Consider the following 18,335-nt stretch of genomic DNA (forward strand, 5'->3'; position numbering starts at 1 on the left):
TGAAAAGGTTTGTTATGAATTTAGATGAAATTGACATTGGCAAGTAATAGTGACTTTCAGATATTTCAGATTATTAGAATGTGCAATCTCTGGATTGTCTTGGTGAGTATATTAACATAATACTTAAAAGGATATGAAGGTTCAGCTGATGCGAATGCATAGAGTTGGTACTGGATTCGTAAGTCTATGTATCAGGTTCCTGAAAATCCTTATATACATGGACAAGTTTTAATTCCGTCTTTGCTCTGTTTTCAGATTTTGAAAAATCTTACATGGAAAAGTTATTAGAGTCACATTTTTGCTTATTCTGAGAAATTTAAGAGTTGATGTTTCCGGACCTGACCAGTGTGAGGAAAATTTATAAAATTTAGTTCCTTGGCACCAAAAATAGCAAGTCTCAGAGAAAGCTTGATTGCTCTCGTTAGGTTTCACACATAAATCTATAATGATTCAAAGTTCATGGTTTCCTAAGTTTATGAGTCACCTGCAAACAGTCTAGTCTAAACATACCCAATCACCAGCCTGTTTTTTAATGCAAAGCTGTAATGATTCAATATCCATGTTTTGCTATGTTATGTCATGTTCTGTTGGGAAACGCGACTTTGAGTGATTTTGCAGCCAGTGGTTATTGAGATATGACTGAATTTTGGTGCCAATGGTTATTGTCAATAACTTATTGAGATTTGACTAAATTTTGGTGTGTTGCAGAGCTGTTTGGGGATCTTAGTGCTTATTCCATCATCGTAGACGACGATTGAAGAATAAGGTTATATGAAGGCCTAGTTGTTTGGTGATCTGGTCCATCCACTGAGTTACTGGGATTGGGGGACATCGATTTGGCTCCGACAGTTTCTTTAGTTTGTTACATACTGGTGGGTTGTCCTGATGTTTTTCATTTCTGAGTTACTTCACATATTGATGCAGCTATAAACCAACGCTGAATTGGGGGCCATGGAAACTAATTGGGGGCCAGGATACATTTTATACCCACACCAAAAGATATACGGGGCTTCCAAAATGATGGTGAAATAACTATTTTACCCTTCTCTAATAAATTCTTCTCCTCCCATTCTTCTTCTCCTCCGCTCCCTCTCTCCCACCGTTTTCCATTCCATTAACGACTTCTTAGGAAAAAAAATTCTCACCGATTCATCGTCGTAAGTGAACTAAAAATCCTTAATCTAAGTTGTGTTTGCGTTTTAATTTGATTTGTTGATTGAAAAATTAGGTTTTCAACTGCAAAATTGCAGTTACAGTTTCAGGGTCGTTAACCACGGTTTTTTTGTTGCTTAACGATTTTTGATATGCATGTTGAATTGATGAAAAATCGTTAACCATTAGGGTGTAGTAGATAACAACCATAAACCTGGTTTTCTGCCCTAGAATAGTGTCGTCTAGTGATTTCTAAATCGTTAACAATTCTTCTCGACGACCCTTTTTAAATACGAACGACTCTGTCTTATGCAGAACCACCTCTCTGTCCCAAATAGTGACAGGGTCGTCAATATATTTCTAAAGCATTAACGATTCTTTGTTTGACAACCCCTTTATGAAACTAACGACTCTATATGATACAAAATTTGTTCCCTGTTCAAAAAATAGGAAGGGTTGTTATGCCAAATGGTTGTAGTCGTTAGCTATGTTGAAGGGTCGTCATGTCAAAATTTTGAAGTCGTTGACGATATTGAAGGGTCGTTTGGTTTTATAAATTTTGCTTGCCGATCCTTGATCTATGAAATGGCTCGCTAGGGTCGTCAGTATATAGGAATGCTTAATTAACGACCCTAAGAGTAACATCTTCAGAGAGTAAACAGTTTTAGAGTCGTTGGGTTCTAAACATATTAAGTTAACGACTCTATATGTAGCTGGAGTCATCAATTATATCACACTTGGTTGACGATTTTTCATAACCTGCAAAAGTTGCAGGTTTGAGTCGTCAAAGGTTGTGTCAAGTAATTGACGACTCCTTAAAGTCGTTCGTTTATTACCCTCTCGACTTAACGACCCTCACTCTGAGTAGTTGCATAGTGTACATGAATCGACCATTTGGGGCATCATTCATACAATTTGAAGAGTATAGGAAGTTTACCTGATTGTTTGAGCTTCGGGTTCTTTATTTTGAGGATTGGTTCCTTCATTTTGAGCAATATGATTCCTCTACTGGATTCCCCCCAAAACTCAACTTCCTCCTCTCCACAACACAAAAACACAATTTTTCTTTTATCAAAAGTTTATTCCTAAATCTGATTTTAATATAATTAAACTAATTAACAATTGATTAACTTAATTATCACTAATGATTTGGGGTAGTTTACCCATTTAAAAAAGTTGGGGATAAGGGATAACTCCTAATTACTATTTCATGACCTTTTCTGTCCTGTAGCTAGGGATCCTCAATTATTTTTCCAGGGCCCCCTATTTCATGACCTTTGCTATAAACCCCTGAGAATCTCTTTGAAGTTTCGTCCATCCCCTTCTTTCTTCATTCTCTGTCATCATACTAATCACTAAAACCTGAAAACCCCAATTTATACAGTAGTCCTATAATCCAAACTTACTCCTTAATCCTTTTATTTTCATTCAGAATGAATACTATTCCTGGGTTTCTCCAAACATCATACTCTCTGGGTTTATCTAAAAGTAATCAATTTTACCCCATTCAACCATCTATTCTTAATTCTAGAGTTTCTGTTATCTTTTATCCATCCAACACAACTATAAAGAGAGGTAAAATCTAATCTTTTCTTCATTAACTTTTGATAAAGTTTGCAACTTGAATTAGGGTTTAAGGAAGGGTTTTCTCACTGAAACTATTGGCATAGCATGTTTTATATCCCTTTTGATGTGTTTCTGCTCAAATTTAAAACCAGATATCGTATTGGGTCTTTCAAATTTTGAAGTCATGAAAAAGAAATCGGTGTTAGACTCCATTTTCTTCAATGTTCTGATTCTATAGACTTCTGAATTTCTACTAGTTGCAAATTGGTGAAGGAATTCAAAGCAACCCATGTGCAAGTCACTTCATGCTATTCTCTGTAATGTACTTGTGCCATCTCTTAGCTGCCAATGTCATGTTTCGTAGTTGGATTGGTTCTTTAAGTTGCACTCGGGGTTCCATACGTTGGTTTTTAGCATTTTGCTAGCTTGTTCTTAGGGTACATTTGGCCCATATGATTTCTCTCTACTGTGTTAGATAGATATATACTACTTGTTCAAGACCACTTTTCGGTGTTTCTACTTGGCTATCTTTCACAACTAGCTGATGGCTGTATCCACTTATCTTTCTCACCTAGCTAATAATGCTGATATTGTGAGAATTTGGCATGTATTGTGTTATAACTAATATAATAGGTGTGAATACCAGATTCTGTGTTGGTGGCTAAGCCAGATAGGCTGCAAAGGTCATCCTTTAAAGCTGTTGTCGGTGATGCAGCTTCTGCAATACCAAATGATTGTGCTGAAGAGCCTATATCGTTATTCAGTCAACCTGGTCAAGCAGTTGCTCATGAAGGATTAGCTGAAGAACATAGTGAAAATGGCAATGAACAAGGAGATGCAGATTCCTTAGATGACAGTCAAATGGTTAAAGTTTGTGACAAGCTAATAGGTGTCTTCATGGTTGATAAGCCCACTCCAACAGATTGGAGAAGGTTACTTTCTTTCAGCAAAGAATGGAACAATATCAGGCCTCATTTCTTTAAGCGGTGCCAGATAAAAGCAGATGCTGAGGATGATCCTGGATTAAAACACAATTTGCTTCGGCTAGGAAGGAAGTTGAAAGAAGTAGGTTCTGTTTCACCCTTGATAAATCTTATTTACCCTTCTTTTGAAATTAAGTGCCTTTCGGTTCTACTGTGTGTGATGGCTTCGGCAGAGTCATCCTAAATTTAAACTTGTAGCTTCTTCACAATTTAGGCTCATATTAGAACAAGAAGATGGGAGGAGCCTTATGGTCATTTCTGCAGCATATAGGTCACTCATGTTCACATGGAAATTAGGAGGTGTAATATGTCCAGTGTTGTCAATAAGGGTGCATTGTTCTACACTTATCTGTTTGGTGGCTTTTTTTATCTTCTTTACCTGTTTACACATTTTTGTGCAGAGGAACACCATTATGTTAACCTAGTCTCATAAGTTTGCTGAACCTTTAGAGGGTAAAGTAAATGTCAAACTTAGTGCATTCTCAAACCACAACTTCCTTGCTGGAGTATTGCTGTTTGAAATATGACTTCTTCTGTTTGATTTGACATGGGTTTTGTCAATTGTTGGTTAAACTGAGTTGGTGTTTGATGCATGGTAGTTTGCTCTGGTTTGTACTGAATGCAAAAGCTATGTTGTTTATAATTCTTTATCAAGCTGAAAACTCTGTGGGGTTTGGTATTCATTTGGATGTTTCCTTCCAGATTGATGAAGATGTGCAGAGACATAACAATCTGCTTGAAGTAGTGAAAGCAGCACCATCTGAGATAAAAGAAGTTGTTGCTAAACGACGTAAAGATTTCACCAAGGAATTCTTTGTACACCTTCAGACAGTAACGGAATCTTATTACGAAGATCCCACCAAGCAAGCTGGTAAGATTGAATATATGTATCTTATTTTCAAGTTTCTGTAACTTTTTCCCTCTTGGGATGCTAATGCTGTGAATTAGTTACTAATGGATAGTTACGTTTTTTATTACATCTGTTTTTTGTGGCTAGCTTTGGCAAAGCTTGGAACTTCATGCTTGGATGCAGTACAAACCTATGATACTCTTTCAGAAGATAGAGAAGCACTGAATGTGGCTGAGTTGAAGTTTCAAGATATTGTAAATTCCCCTAGTTTAGATGCTGCTTGCAAGAAGATAGACAATTTGGCTGAGAAAAACCAACTTGATTCTGCTCTAGTGCTAATGATCACCAAAGCCTGGTCAGCTGCTAAGGAGTCGAACATGGCGAAAGATGAGGTATTTTCTAATGGTTAAATGTTATTGTATGAGACTACTTTATGTATTGTCTTTTTTATTTTTCAATGGGTAAGTCAATCAATGGATTATTTTGAGCCATTTGTATAGTGTTTCTATACTCCTGGGTTTCATCCAACTCCCGCACATTATGAAGATAATTAGCTACACACCGTGTTCACTTAGGAACAGCACTCAGCCAAATTATTTGCATAACTTCTATTAGTAATCGTCAAATTTATACCCCTTATCTGTTCTGGTCACAGAGACTAAAAACATATGCATATGTTTCTGAACATGGACGGATCTGAAGTTTCTGTTTCATTTCACTGCAGGTTAAGGATACATTGTACCACTTGTATATGACTGCAAGAGGTAACCTTCAGAGGCTAATGCCTAAAGAGATCAGAATACTTAAATATCTTCTCACCATCGAGGATCCTGAGCTGAGGATATCTGGTCTGAAAGATGCATTTACCCCTGGAGACGAACTAGAAGGAAAGGACGTTGACTGTCTGTACACGTAAGCTTTTAACACAGCAACTCATTAACTGTATGCAGATGGGTTCATTTTGTTCATTCTATCCACCCGTGTCTTACATTACCCTCCAACCAAAAGTAGAGTTGACCACATAATATCTGGTGGCAGGATCTCAAACATAACACTCCCCCACCACTTTAGAGATGTTGGACAATATAGTAGTGGCCTATGTAGTGGATCATCTCTACCATCTAAAACTTTTATATTGTCTTCCTTGTCTCTTTTTTGTGCAACTTCTTTTCTAATTCTCCAGTCATTTTCTCTATTGTTTGCATAGAACGCCGGAGAAGCTTCATACCTGGATATGCACGATAATAAATGCTTACAACTTCAGCCAAGAAGGTACTCTCATCAGAGAAGCCAGAGATTTGATGAATCCAACAATCATACAAAGATGTGAAGAACTGAAGAAACTAATCCAGGACAAGTTCATGTGAGCTTCTGATAGTATTTCGGTTTGAAAATATCAGTATGATAATTATGGATGCACAATAACCATACTAGTGTAAGAAATTGTATAACGGTGTTTAATTGGGAAAATGAAATAAAATCAGTTGTCTTTGCTCATTTATAGATTATAGCTTTAATAAATAATCAAACATTTATTGTTCTCCTATAATCGCCCTGCGGCATAGTCATATCCCCTGTATCGCGAAGGGAATCCTGGTTATAACTTGGTATATAAAGCTTGGTTCTACACAACTTGGTAGTTGGTACATTTGAAATCCAGCTCTCTCCTTCAATCGCCAGAGGCATTGCTGTACTTTTCTACTGTATTCATCAATGAGGTCAACTAAAGGCATGAGAATTGCCGACTTCCTTGAAATTGCTTGTTTATTTTCTACAAAATAAAAAACTCGAATCAAACATTTATAGGTGATATCACTACGGTCGTGATCAAACTTAACTTCCATTATATAATTCGCAAAACGATAAATTAGATTTCCTAGTCTATCCTTCATCTTTCTCTATATAATAAGAGAACTCAATTATATATCCTTCATCATACACTTAAAACTCAAACTAAAACCTACTACCACTCATGGCACCCTTGATCTTGAAGCTACATGGAGTTCCATTTTCAACATGTACTGCTCGTGTGAGGGCTTGCCTCGAAGAGGAAAACGTCGAGTATGAGATTTGTCCGGTTGATCTTGGTACCGGAGCACACAAACGCCCTGATTTCATTTCCAAGAACCCATTTGGTCAGATTCCAGTACTAAGATGGAGATATTACTCTTTTTGGTGAGTGCTTCTTGTTCCTTCTTTCGGGTTTTAAGAAATAATCTTGCTTTTTTTTTTATGACAATAGTTTCTTGGTTGCAGAATCAAGAGTCATCAATAGTTATATCGCACACAAATACAAAGACCAGGGAACATATCTTCTCCAACATGGAAATCTTGATGATTTTGCCCAAGTACTAGTAGGATGTGAAGTAGAATCTCAGCAATTTAACCCAAAAATGGGACCAATTTTTTTCAACATCTTTATTGCTCCTCTACGAGGTTGGGCTCCAGATCAAAAGGCTATAGACGAGAACGTTGTGAAAGTCGGAACAGTTCTTGATGTTTATGAAAAGAGGCTTAGTAGCAGTAAATATCTTGCAGGGGATTATTATACACTAGATGATCTTAATCATCTTCCTTATATTGCATACATCATGAAGACTTCACATGCTGAGTTGATCAATTCTAGGCCTCATGTTAAGGCATGGTGGGAAGTTGTTTCATCTAGGCCAGCTTCAGTTAAGGTCTCCCAAGGACTGACCTTGGGTAGCAGCCATTGATCACTTATTTCCAGTAAGATGCATGTTTGTCAAGACTACCCTGCTCCTCCTTGGGGTAGGTAGGTTGCAGTTATAGTGTGCTATGCTCAAGTTTATAATAAGTATATAAGCAGGGAATAAACTGTGTGTGTATTGAATAATAGAATATGCTCATAATTCAGATATGTTTCTTGTTTCCGTCTGAAATACGAAAATGCTTCCCTGCAACTTCCTTTTAGTGCCATAACACCCCAATACAATTGAACTTGCTCAGATGCACCAAATACATGATTAAGAGGAAATTACCGTTGGTGTCAATGATTGGTAAATTTCTTCCGAAAGTGTGAATGACCCAGAAAATCTTCCAAAATCTTCCAAATGCCAAGTGTTTGAGTATCTGACTGTATATTCTATACATGCAGAACAGAACGAAAATTTGGTAAATTTATCAAACTGGGTGCTTGCTCATTTGTCACCAATGTGTACGTTGAAGGAAAGATCTTAACTAGTAACTGATTGTTCGCTCATGGCATTATGTTGCTGCCATTGCTACTGTCTTCCACCCCAAGATAATGTGAATATATTCTTTTGAGTTAAGAGTTACTCCTTTGCTGACCAGATATCTTCATGAATTTCATTACAGTTGATGATGCATTTTTTATAGCTGATATTCGTTCCCAATTTCTTCTTTAACCTCCTCATCTAGCAGGTACTAGTAGGTGCACATTGATATATTTTAGCTTCATTTGTGTCGTTGTAACGTTATTAGCTATTCTTATGTTCCTGGTGAAATATTGACAGTGCTCTAGGACCATGGTATGCTGTGACATTGTTGCTCGTTTAGCAGTTCGTAAAATGAAAATGGAATTGGATTCACCCAAGGGATGCAGTTTTCCGTTCCTTCGTCCTTCAAAGATAAAAGTGAAATCCCTTGGATGTTGCTTGGAAGTACATCAGTTTAACTCCCTTCTTTACTGACAAATTTCCAATTTTGTTATAACTGCCAAGTAGCAAGGTTAATATCGTTCCTATGTATCTTTTTCTTGGATTTTTACCCCTTTTTTCATTTATTTGTATACAGGTTGAGTTTTTGAGAAGGTATAATTTAGGAAAGCCATTCGATATGCACTGCTGATCCAATTGAATCATGGCTTCATGGTTTACTTTGCTTGGATGCGACAAATACCATTCCTGGTATCTATAGGTAAGTACTGAGGTATTTATATATTGCAGAGTCTGTCATCAAGTGCCATTGTCTTACTACTTTTTTATTTTGCCTCAAGGTTACCTCCTCCAACCGAGCCTGATCTTTACTATGTCAATCGAGATACTCTTTTCTCTTATCACAAAGACAGTTAACTATTTCTACAAGTAAAGTTTTGTTTTTTGTCATTTCTTCCTTGTATATTCATATCTGAACATATCTCTTTGACCTTGGATGATGCTCTAATGGATGGTGCTCTAGCACACCATTTGTTTATTTTGCTCTGCTGGTCTATTTTGAATTGATTTTAATATAGTCCCTCTGCGGCTGATGTCTCAGTCTATATACAAATTATAACTTATGATGATTGTATATGCAGGTCCTGTTGATGAGTCCAAGAATCGCCTTCCAGATATATTGTGCGGTATCCAGGTTTGTGCTTCCTATGTCTATCTTCCAGTTTTTTTTCTAATGTTTGGTTTCCTAGAGAGGTTTGACTGCGGGTGGTAACACTGATGTGAAATATATCTGTCAAGCTTCATTACTTTTATCAACTGTTTCGTTGTGCCTTATGCTTCAGTTCCTTTGCAACCTCTTCAAATTTTGCTCTGTAGCTTTTGATCATCATGTTTTGGCATATTGCTAACTCCCACACAAATTGGCTGAAATGCAGGAAGAGATTTTTAATCTGTTGCGCTTAATTCTGTAATCTCTATTGTGGATTATTCACATGGTCAAAGCTTAGTCTGAGATTGTGGTTTGAAGCTCGTAGTGCTTCTTATTTACATTTTGCTTCTTGTAGCCTTCGGTAAAACAAGTGAGAATGCTTCTTTTTGTTCTTTCTTGAAAACCTTTCCCACACAAATTGGCTGAAATGCAGGAAGAGATTTTTAATCTGTTGCGCTTAATTCTGTAATCTCTATTGTGGATTATTCACATGGTCAAAGCTTAGTCTGAGATTGTGGTTTGAAGCTCGTAGTGCTTCTTATTTACATTTTGCTTCTTGTAGCCTTCGGTAAAACAAGTGAGAATGCTTCTTTTTGTTCTTTCTTGAAAACCTTTTCCATTTTATCCTATAGCATTTAAAGACACTGTGACATTTTACATTGCCAAACACTGTTTACTGTTTTGTTTTTCACTCGCATATTCTAGAAACACTGTTTACTGCTTTCATATTTTTGCTCTCATCCATTGAAGTTTTTGGCATGGTTCTGTCGTTTACAGGTGTGCCTCGAAGGGCAGATCTCTCAGCGGTCTGCAATGAACAGTTTAAAAGAAGGCCATTCTCCTCATGGAGGTCAGATTCCTTGGAAATTTTGTAAACAACTTCGCAGTTCTATGTTTCCAAGTCTTTCAGGTGCTTGGATTGGGCGCGTTTTTGTCCATCCAAGTGCCATGAAGGTAGGTTTTTTGTTTTGGCAGTTTTGATTTGTTTGATCCAACAGGATGTGTCAAGGTTTGTGAATTGTGCACTTTATTTTTTGTAGCTGGGATATGGTTCAATGGCAGTGGAACTTTTAGCTAGATAAACTTCTTGGAATTTCATTTATTTATATCATGCTTTTCGGAAGCAAATCTGTGGATTCAAAGACCCTTAAATGATCTTAAGCTTTATTATATCAAGTCACACTATTCATTTATTTGAACTGCATATGTGATTTTGTTATACACATGCCACATTTTTTAATACATGAATTGTTGGCTTTATTTGGCAATCATAATTTTGGCTAGTGTCACACTCTTATAGACTGTATCCAACAAATCTCTTAGCGATGTAACTTGAAAGTTACAAACTTCAAATAGTCATTTTTAGTTTTTGTAAATGCTTTGACATGTACCTGTAGAAAATTCCTAAATGGTCATGTTGTTCATCCAATTTTACTCTCCTGCCGCAGCTATCGTTATTTCTTATGGGAGCTGCTTTTTGTTGTTCTTATCTTTAACAAGAGCATTATGGCTGCTCTTTGTTAGTTTATAAAGTATTCTTGTGATAATGCGAAAATGTCACAGATCCCTTTCCCGATTCGCTGACATAGTTTCTCTCTGTGTCCGGGTAACAAGCCTATTTATAGAGGAGCCTAATTTGCAGTTCTACTACATGAATGGATTTCTAACGCTAGTGCCGAATTTAATTGTGCAGTCTGAGCCAGAGTTCCGACCACCGTTGTTAGAGGTTAAACATGCACCAGTTCAACGAGACCTGAGCAAAAGAAATCTCACAGAACATGGACAATCAGAAGACCCGGATGTGCAGGATATTTTTGTTGATACTCATCTTAGAGAATTGCCTATTGCAATCTTCTTTTTTATAGGCTTTGGTATTTTTGTTGATACTCATTTTTAAGGGAAAGGGGAAGTGTGCATCTACTGGAGAGAGATTTTGAAATGTTATATATGGTGTTTGACAAAGCGAAAAACCTTTGGATGTTTACTTCAATGAAGGCTCTCTTTTCTAACTCTGGTATTTGTTTATTAGATACGATAACAAAACTAGCAGCAGCCTGCAACATTGATATTTCACCTAGACACCCCATACTCTTTTAAGTTTTGGTTCCTTTTCCGTTGATAGAGTTGTTCAATAAACAAATGATGCAAATAAAATGAAATTTAGGTACATTTTCAAGTCTATAAAGTGGCTTCATTCCTTAATGTTCTGACAAACCGTGTGAATAAAATAGAAAACCTTGTACATCTTGAGACGGGTAAAATCAGTATAAGTGAAGCAAATTAAGAGAGGAGCCATAACATATAGGCCAAACTGAAAAAGTGAAAGTAGCATTTTTCCAGAAACGAAGATGGTAGCATCTTCAAAGTTGAGATGGAATGCAGGATCAGACCCGGCCCAAAATATAACTCCTAGATACATAAATCTCAAGAAAAGAAACAACACATGATCATTGCCCCATCCGAGTACCTCTTCCGTAAACTACTACTTATCATCATCGTCTATAGCCATCAGAATTCTTCAATTGTACCACATGTACTTCGGTGTCGCACTGAATTTTTTGTAACCCTTGATGACCTTGTTGGCAGCATCAAGGAAGTCCTCTGTCACGCTTTTCCTACGTGCACGAATTGCATACACTCCACTCCAGCCTTGGTATTCGCACTACAGATATCAGCTCCTAATTATGCAAATGAATACATACATAGTATAAGTACTCCACAAATAAACAAATTACAGAATATTGATTCATAAAACTAGTCAACACGACTACACCCGAAAGAAAAATTAGAAATCTACTATAAGAATGTGGTTGTAGCAAGGAAAGTAACAATAGTAAAATGTGAACTAGTAGCAAAGCAAATACATAAAGAATATCTCAGCAACCCTTACCAGTGGATTTGGGCAAAGGCGGGCCAAGAGTTCAAACATAATGTCAAGTTCACAGTTCTAGTATGAATTTTGGATATCTGGGACCTTCGTTCTACATCAGGCCACCCAAATTCACCTTGTATTAGGGGTTGATTTCGAGCTATCAAAGATCCTTTCATCCACTCGACTGAGGAAGTTTCACTGAGCGAATTAAGATTCAAAGCTTCACCAGTAAAACCAACCTGCAAGGGCACAAATTTGGAGATCTTAAACAAGGCTGAATTGGCCTTGGAAAAATAATTGGGGACCCCTAACTACAGGACAAAAAAGGTCATGAAATAGTAATTGGGAGTTATTCCTTATCCCAACATTTTTAAATGGCTAAACTACCCCAAATCATTAGTGGTAATTAAGTTAATTAATTGTTGATTAGATTAAAATCAGATTTAGGGATAAAATTTTGATAAAAGAAAAATTGTGTTTTTGTGTTGTGGAGAGGAAGAAGTTGAGTTTTGGGGGGATTCCAGTAGAAGAATCATATTGCTCAAAATGAAGGAACCAATTCTCAAAATGAAGAACCCGAAGCTCAAAACAATCAGGTAAACTTCCTAATACTCTTCAAATTGTATGAATGATGCCCCAAGTGGTCAATTCATGTACACTATGCAACTACTCAGAGTGAGGGTCGTTAAGTCGAGAGGGTAATAAACGAACGACTCTAAGGAGTCGTCAATTACTTGACACAACCTTTGACGACTCAAACCTGCAACTTTTGCAGGTTATGAAAAATCGTCAACCAAGTGTGATATAATTGACGACTCCAGCTAGTTAGGTCATATAGAGTCGTTAACTTAATATGTTTAGAACCCAACGACTCTACAACTTTTTACTCTCTGAAGATGTTACTCTTAGGGTCGTTAATTAGGCATTCCTATATACTGACGACCCTAGCGAGCCATTTCATTGATCAAGGGTCGGCAAGCAAAATTTACAAAACCAAACGACCCTTCAACATTGTTAACGACTTCACATGACGACCCTTCAACATAGTTAACGACTACAACCATTTGACATGACGACCCTTCCTATTTTTTGAACAGGGAACAAATTTTGTATCATATAGAGTCGTTAGCGATTTAGAAATCCCTAGACGACACTATTCTAGGGCAGAAAACCAGGTTTAGGGTCGTTATCTACTACACCCTAATGGTTAACGATTTTTTATCAATTCAACATGCATATCAAAAATCGTTAAGCAATAAAAAAACCGTGGTTAACGACCCTGGAACTGTAACTGCAATTTTGCAGTTGAAAACCTAATCTTTTTAGTTCATTTACGACGATGAATCGGTGAGAATTTTTTTTTCTCAGAAGTCGTTAATGGAATGGGAAATAGTGGGAGAGAGGGAGCGGAGGACCGAGGAGAAGAAGAATGGGAGGATAAGAAGTTATTAGAGAAGGGTAAAATAGTTATTTCACCATCATTTTAGAAGCCCCATATTTCTTTTGGTGTGGGTATAAAATGTGTCATGGCTCCCAATTAGTTTCCACGGCCCCCAATTCATCCTTGATGTTAAACATTTTTATGACAATGTCCTGAAATCAAAGCAGGGAGAAGACATAAGAAAAACCTTGTAGGAACATTTTTGCATGTTAAATCTCTTTGTTTGCCATTGAGACCCGTCAATGTGACTGGACCAAGAACCCCCGCATCCCATGTCCCAGATTGTTTGCCCACATTCTGTGTCAACTCAACCAACAAGGAGATCATGAGAGATTTGCTTGCGACTATCTAATAGCTGAGAAGAAAGAATAACAGAACAATAACTAACCAGGAGGCCAACAACTACACTTACCAGGGCAATCTTGTTAATGCCAACTATGAACTTCACATTGTTACTAGATGTCACTTCAGGGTTATCCAAACTCCTATAAGCAGTGCCTGCAAAACCAAAAATAAATATTACTCGAGGGAAGATCATTTTGTGGATGGCAAAACATCAAATAAAAATGTATTTCTCTTTGATATACTTTTGCCTAATTAAATTTGCTTGCCAGATAATTAAGGGATATGAGTAGTCGTGAAACTGAGCTATAGTTGGAATCTGGCCCTTGCAGTGTTAAAAAACAGTGTTTCCGTAGTCCGGAAGATTGCTGATAGACCAAGGAGGAAGGTGGTAATTTAAGCCTCTGAAGGAACAGTTATCGGAGTTTGCATCATTGTTTGCAAGGAATGCAGCACAACCTCCTGCCTGGTAATTGAAGACATAAGCCTGAACAAAAACATTTGCAAAAATGTAAGTATAGATATCGGTTCTCTGTGGCATCTTAACTGTGATATCACTATAGGTTCATAGAACGATGAAACAAACCTCTTGCTTGCTCCCAAGAATTATTTGATGGGTTCGGAATAAACTAAAGCTGGTTCACAAAGCTTGCTCGCTTTATGAAGATCTCTCAAATGACTATATTTGGGCTCCCTTGTAATCCTACATAAGAGACAAAAGATGGTGGTTAGAAATTACCAAACCTGCTACCGTTATATAGAACCCAATCAAGATATCTAAACCTTTATTCTCATTGTCTGAACTGTATAAGCGGCATCCTGACATATAGCAGCGTCGTCTAGCGAGTGAGACTAACATAAAAGATGACCATGTGAAAGCTACAACATGAGATATCTTGCAAATTAGCTTTTCATTTCCTAGAATATTTATAACCGTTTTAGTTTCTGTTTTTACTTGTGAATGCAGAAAGTAACAATCGACTGGGATCGACAAAAAGCAAAGTCCTTCCTTTGTTCCTGTTGTCTTGGTTCCCCGGTATGGAACAAACCTACGACTTTTTCCTCAAACCAAAGTAGTGTATGTAGAGTCCCAAATAACTTGTAACTTGGATTGTCAGTGACTTCTACTCCTGCCAAATGTTTTACTAAAAGCTCAAATCATCGTACAAGTAAATAGGCTTCTAGTCTAACTACACGAACCTAGTATCAAATGCAGCTATAGAATTTTGAATGACTGTTCAGGTAAGCACTTTAATGAATAAGCAAAGCCTCTGATTAACATACCATATTCATCAATTAGGGCATCATAGTCATAACTAGTTGCTGTGAAAGGACTACCTGCTGTCCTTCCAAAATTTGCTCCTCCGTGAAACTAAAGCATAAAATCAAAAGAGAAGAAGTTAAAGATGAAACTAAACACCTTATGAACTATAACTACACTTAAATAAAAAAATGCAACTACGGCGTAACCTTACGATGTAATAGTTCATGAAGGATCCACCAGTTTGTATAAATTTGGCAACAGAGTAAGGATCCACCAGTTTGTAGACCTACATCTTCAGCAGGTCTATGAGGAACTGCAGCCCCGAATCCTGTAAACCTATAAACAGAAGAGAACCTCGTAAGTTAATGATAAACTTCTGAATTCTTAAATAGGTGGTAAAGAAGCATTAACACAACTTTATGTTGAACACTATGGTCAAGAGCAAAAACAGCACCGACATGCTTAATGAACTCTAGTCCAGCATTCCTGTGTGTGAGCTGGAGCCAGCACATGAGATCTCTGCCCGTCATACCGAGATTTACTTGTCTTAAAATGTTGAGTAATATCATATAAGATTTTAAGAAGTTTCTCCATAGAAAAGGAGCCGACCTGGTAGACAATTAAAACTTATAAATCAATACCACACAGCTAATGATCTTCGAAACAATCACAAATTCATACAAAATCTTCACTTGTATCTTTGCCCAGACCTGCTCATTAAGAAAAGTTGTCAGCTGTATTTCAAAAAACCAAGCTGCAAGGCACCAAATATTTAGTAAATGTGTGTTATATAATCTGTGTCTGCCTAAAACCTATGTTTGTATGCTTTTAGTTAAGTCTACCTGAGACTGGTATCACCGGTTATATCCGTACAGTTCCGTACTCTTCTTGCTTGTCTGTCAGTCAAGAGTAGCTGTATTTGACAGCCTGTCCTGTAACACATCTCAGCCTTTATAAGGCTTGAGTCTTGTGTTGTTTTGTAAGTAAGTCTGATCAATCTCATTCACTCATTTCTCTGTGGTGTCAGAGCCGATCTGCGCCTGATCATCTTTTTCTTGCTTCCGCCCTTAAAACTGTAAAACAAAGCTTCTGAAAATTTCAATTCTTTCTCTAAATTGTCATGGAATCAATCATTACTAAGGTTCCATTGAACACAATCTCAAGTATTGTACCATCAAAACTTCAAGATCATAATTTTTTTACATGGAAAGCACTTCTTCTTCCTTTATTCAAACGCTACAACGTTCTTGGCTACATTGATGGATCCAAACGATGTCCAAATAAGTTTGTTTATGCTCAAAGAAACGTTGCTCCTGAAGAAACAATCAATCCTGCTTGGATCAAGTAGAATGAAGAAGATCAAACCCTCAAATTATGGATTCAATCGACAATATCAGAGAGTGTTATCTCATATGTTGCAGGTCCTACTACATCCTATGAACTATGGCAATCGATTGAGCATGGATTTGCTGCAATCTCTTCAACACACATCATTCAACTCAGAACAAAACTTTCATCTATCAAACAAGGTAACAATACTATGATTAATTACCCCAATGAAATTAAGAAGATTTCATATTCTTTATCAGCTGCTGGATCACCTATCTGTGAGTCTGAAATGATTGTGAATGTTCTTAATGGACTCGGTTCTAGTTTTGATTCATTTTCTACTTCTATTCGAGTCAGAAATCCACCAGTTTCTTTAGGGGAATTATACAAACTTTTACTTAGTGAAGATATAGTCTTATCTGAAAGGTCCAAGAATGTTGCAAATTCAGAAGAAGCTAAAGCTTTTGCAGCTTTTAGAGCAAACAGATCTTATTCTCAGTTTCCCTCAAGACCTACATACTCATCAAGACCACAGTTTCGACCTTACTACTCTTATCCATCTACTTCATCAGCATCTCATTTCCCTGTGAAAACTCATACTACAAATCCTTTTACTCAAGCACTTAATCCATCACCAACACCACCTAATTCTGGTTCATCTACAACTGGTATGAGACCTCATTAAGGATGCACATGGTCCGGTTTGGTCCGGTTCGTCCCTGTACTTGGTGTTGACCGGTACCTCATTTTGAGGACCGGTACCTGTACTTGTACCTGGTGTTGTACCTGTACTTCCAGTACAGGTCCGATACAAGACCGATGTCGGGTTTTTACCCACTGAATAATTTTCAATCCATTCCAAATTTCCTACTCAATCTCAAGAAAAACGTAAATCAAACATTCAATTCTTAAGATAAACAAAGAGCAACACTAAAAAATAGTAAAAACTAAAAACAACATTTCCATAAACAAAGAGTTCAAAGTTCACTGCACTGTCCATGACCACAACACTCTGTATTCAACTACAAAATCCATTTGTTTCCCTGTTTCCATATCACCATTCACAACAACCAGTTCCACAGCAGTACCATCATTATTTCAACAACAATCTTCTTCATCTCTGTGCTTCACATCATCAATTAGTTACAACAAATCTTCTTTCCCTGGTTCAGATCAAACCCTAACCAGATTCAAAGACCCATTAATTCATCATCTCAAATGAATCGATGATACACAAACAAAATTATGTCAATCCACAACTATCGGTTCCTAACAGATTAAACAGTATTATATAACCCATTAGATAGAAACTAGAGATTCAGGAATTGAAATTGAAATTGATATAATTAACTCAAACCCCTAACTGAAATAAATATAATTATCTTAAAATCTTAACTGAAATTGAAAGATGGGTGCTCATGAAAACCCTAACAAACACATACCGTAGGATAATTATGAAGACATAAATCAGAAATCAGATTCAATCTTATGCCTATTTCTTTCTTCATCTAGATCTGAATCTCTCGATTCAAATTGAAACCCTACTCAAACCATCAACACCATCTTCTCCCTTTGAACAACAGCACACCCAATTCTTCAATTATAGAAACAAATAGAAACCCTTATTTCATCAATCTCTCGTCCTAATTTCTTCAACCCTCACAATCAACATCAGAATTATCTCTGCTCTCTGTTTGTTCTTGATTAACTGATCACATATAGTGGAGAAGAAGAAGATAACAAGACTCGGAGATGGTGATTAAGAAGCAGAGACTCGTTGTTCTTCAGAAAAATAAGAAGAAGAAGAATGAGTGATAATACTCGATTGATATGATAGAGATAGTCTAGATAAGACCTAGCATATATGGCTAGGATCAAATTAGAAGTTTTATATCCACGGTTGTTATTAACCGATACATCTGGTCCGGTACTGGCCGGTTCCTCCCCAAAAACCGTTCCATGTACCTGTTCCTATCCCGGTTCTGATATTCATTCCTGGTCCATGTACCGGTTACTCTGGTACAGGTCTTGTTGACCGGTTCTTGTGAAGCCTTATACCTCATAGACTTACTTGTCAGATCTGTTTCAAATTTGGTCATTCGGCTATTGAGTACCAGCGCATGAACTTTGCTTATCAAGGCAGGTCAATTCCACCAAATATTCATGCTATGATGGCATCTGCAAATGTT

General features: G+C 37.1%; 1 protein-coding gene, 1 long non-coding RNA gene and 1 pseudogene across 2 annotated transcripts; 2 read left to right on the plus strand and 1 right to left on the minus strand.

Annotated features, from left to right (window-relative positions):
- The first annotated feature begins 2,456 nt into the window (after window positions 1–2,456).
- Window positions 2,457–6,054, plus strand: LOC113325387 (uncharacterized protein At4g37920-like). Its single transcript, XM_026573578.1, has 6 exons — window positions 2,457–2,727; window positions 3,365–3,783; window positions 4,404–4,572; window positions 4,699–4,943; window positions 5,276–5,463; window positions 5,759–6,054. The coding sequence occupies exons 1-6, from the start codon at window positions 2,586–2,588 to the stop codon at window positions 5,916–5,918; spliced, it is 1,323 nt and encodes a 440-aa protein (XP_026429363.1). The 5' UTR covers window positions 2,457–2,585; the 3' UTR covers window positions 5,919–6,054.
- A 424-nt stretch (window positions 6,055–6,478) lies between these two features.
- LOC113321318 lies at window positions 6,479–9,937 on the plus strand (annotated as a pseudogene).
- A 1,088-nt stretch (window positions 9,938–11,025) lies between these two features.
- Window positions 11,026–15,521, minus strand: LOC113322587. Its single transcript, XR_003347236.1, has 10 exons — window positions 15,276–15,521; window positions 15,029–15,153; window positions 14,838–14,925; window positions 14,337–14,683; window positions 14,140–14,256; window positions 13,799–14,040; window positions 13,624–13,709; window positions 13,247–13,508; window positions 11,789–12,009; window positions 11,026–11,576 (listed from the first exon to the last, which is right to left on the minus strand). It is a non-coding gene; the product is annotated as an uncharacterized LOC113322587 (long non-coding RNA).
- Between the last annotated feature and the right edge of the window lie 2,814 nt (window positions 15,522–18,335).

The sequence above is a fragment of the Papaver somniferum genome, chromosome 11 (assembly GCF_003573695.1).
Source record: "Papaver somniferum cultivar HN1 chromosome 11, ASM357369v1, whole genome shotgun sequence".
Taxonomy (NCBI): Eukaryota; Viridiplantae; Streptophyta; class Magnoliopsida; order Ranunculales; family Papaveraceae; genus Papaver; species Papaver somniferum.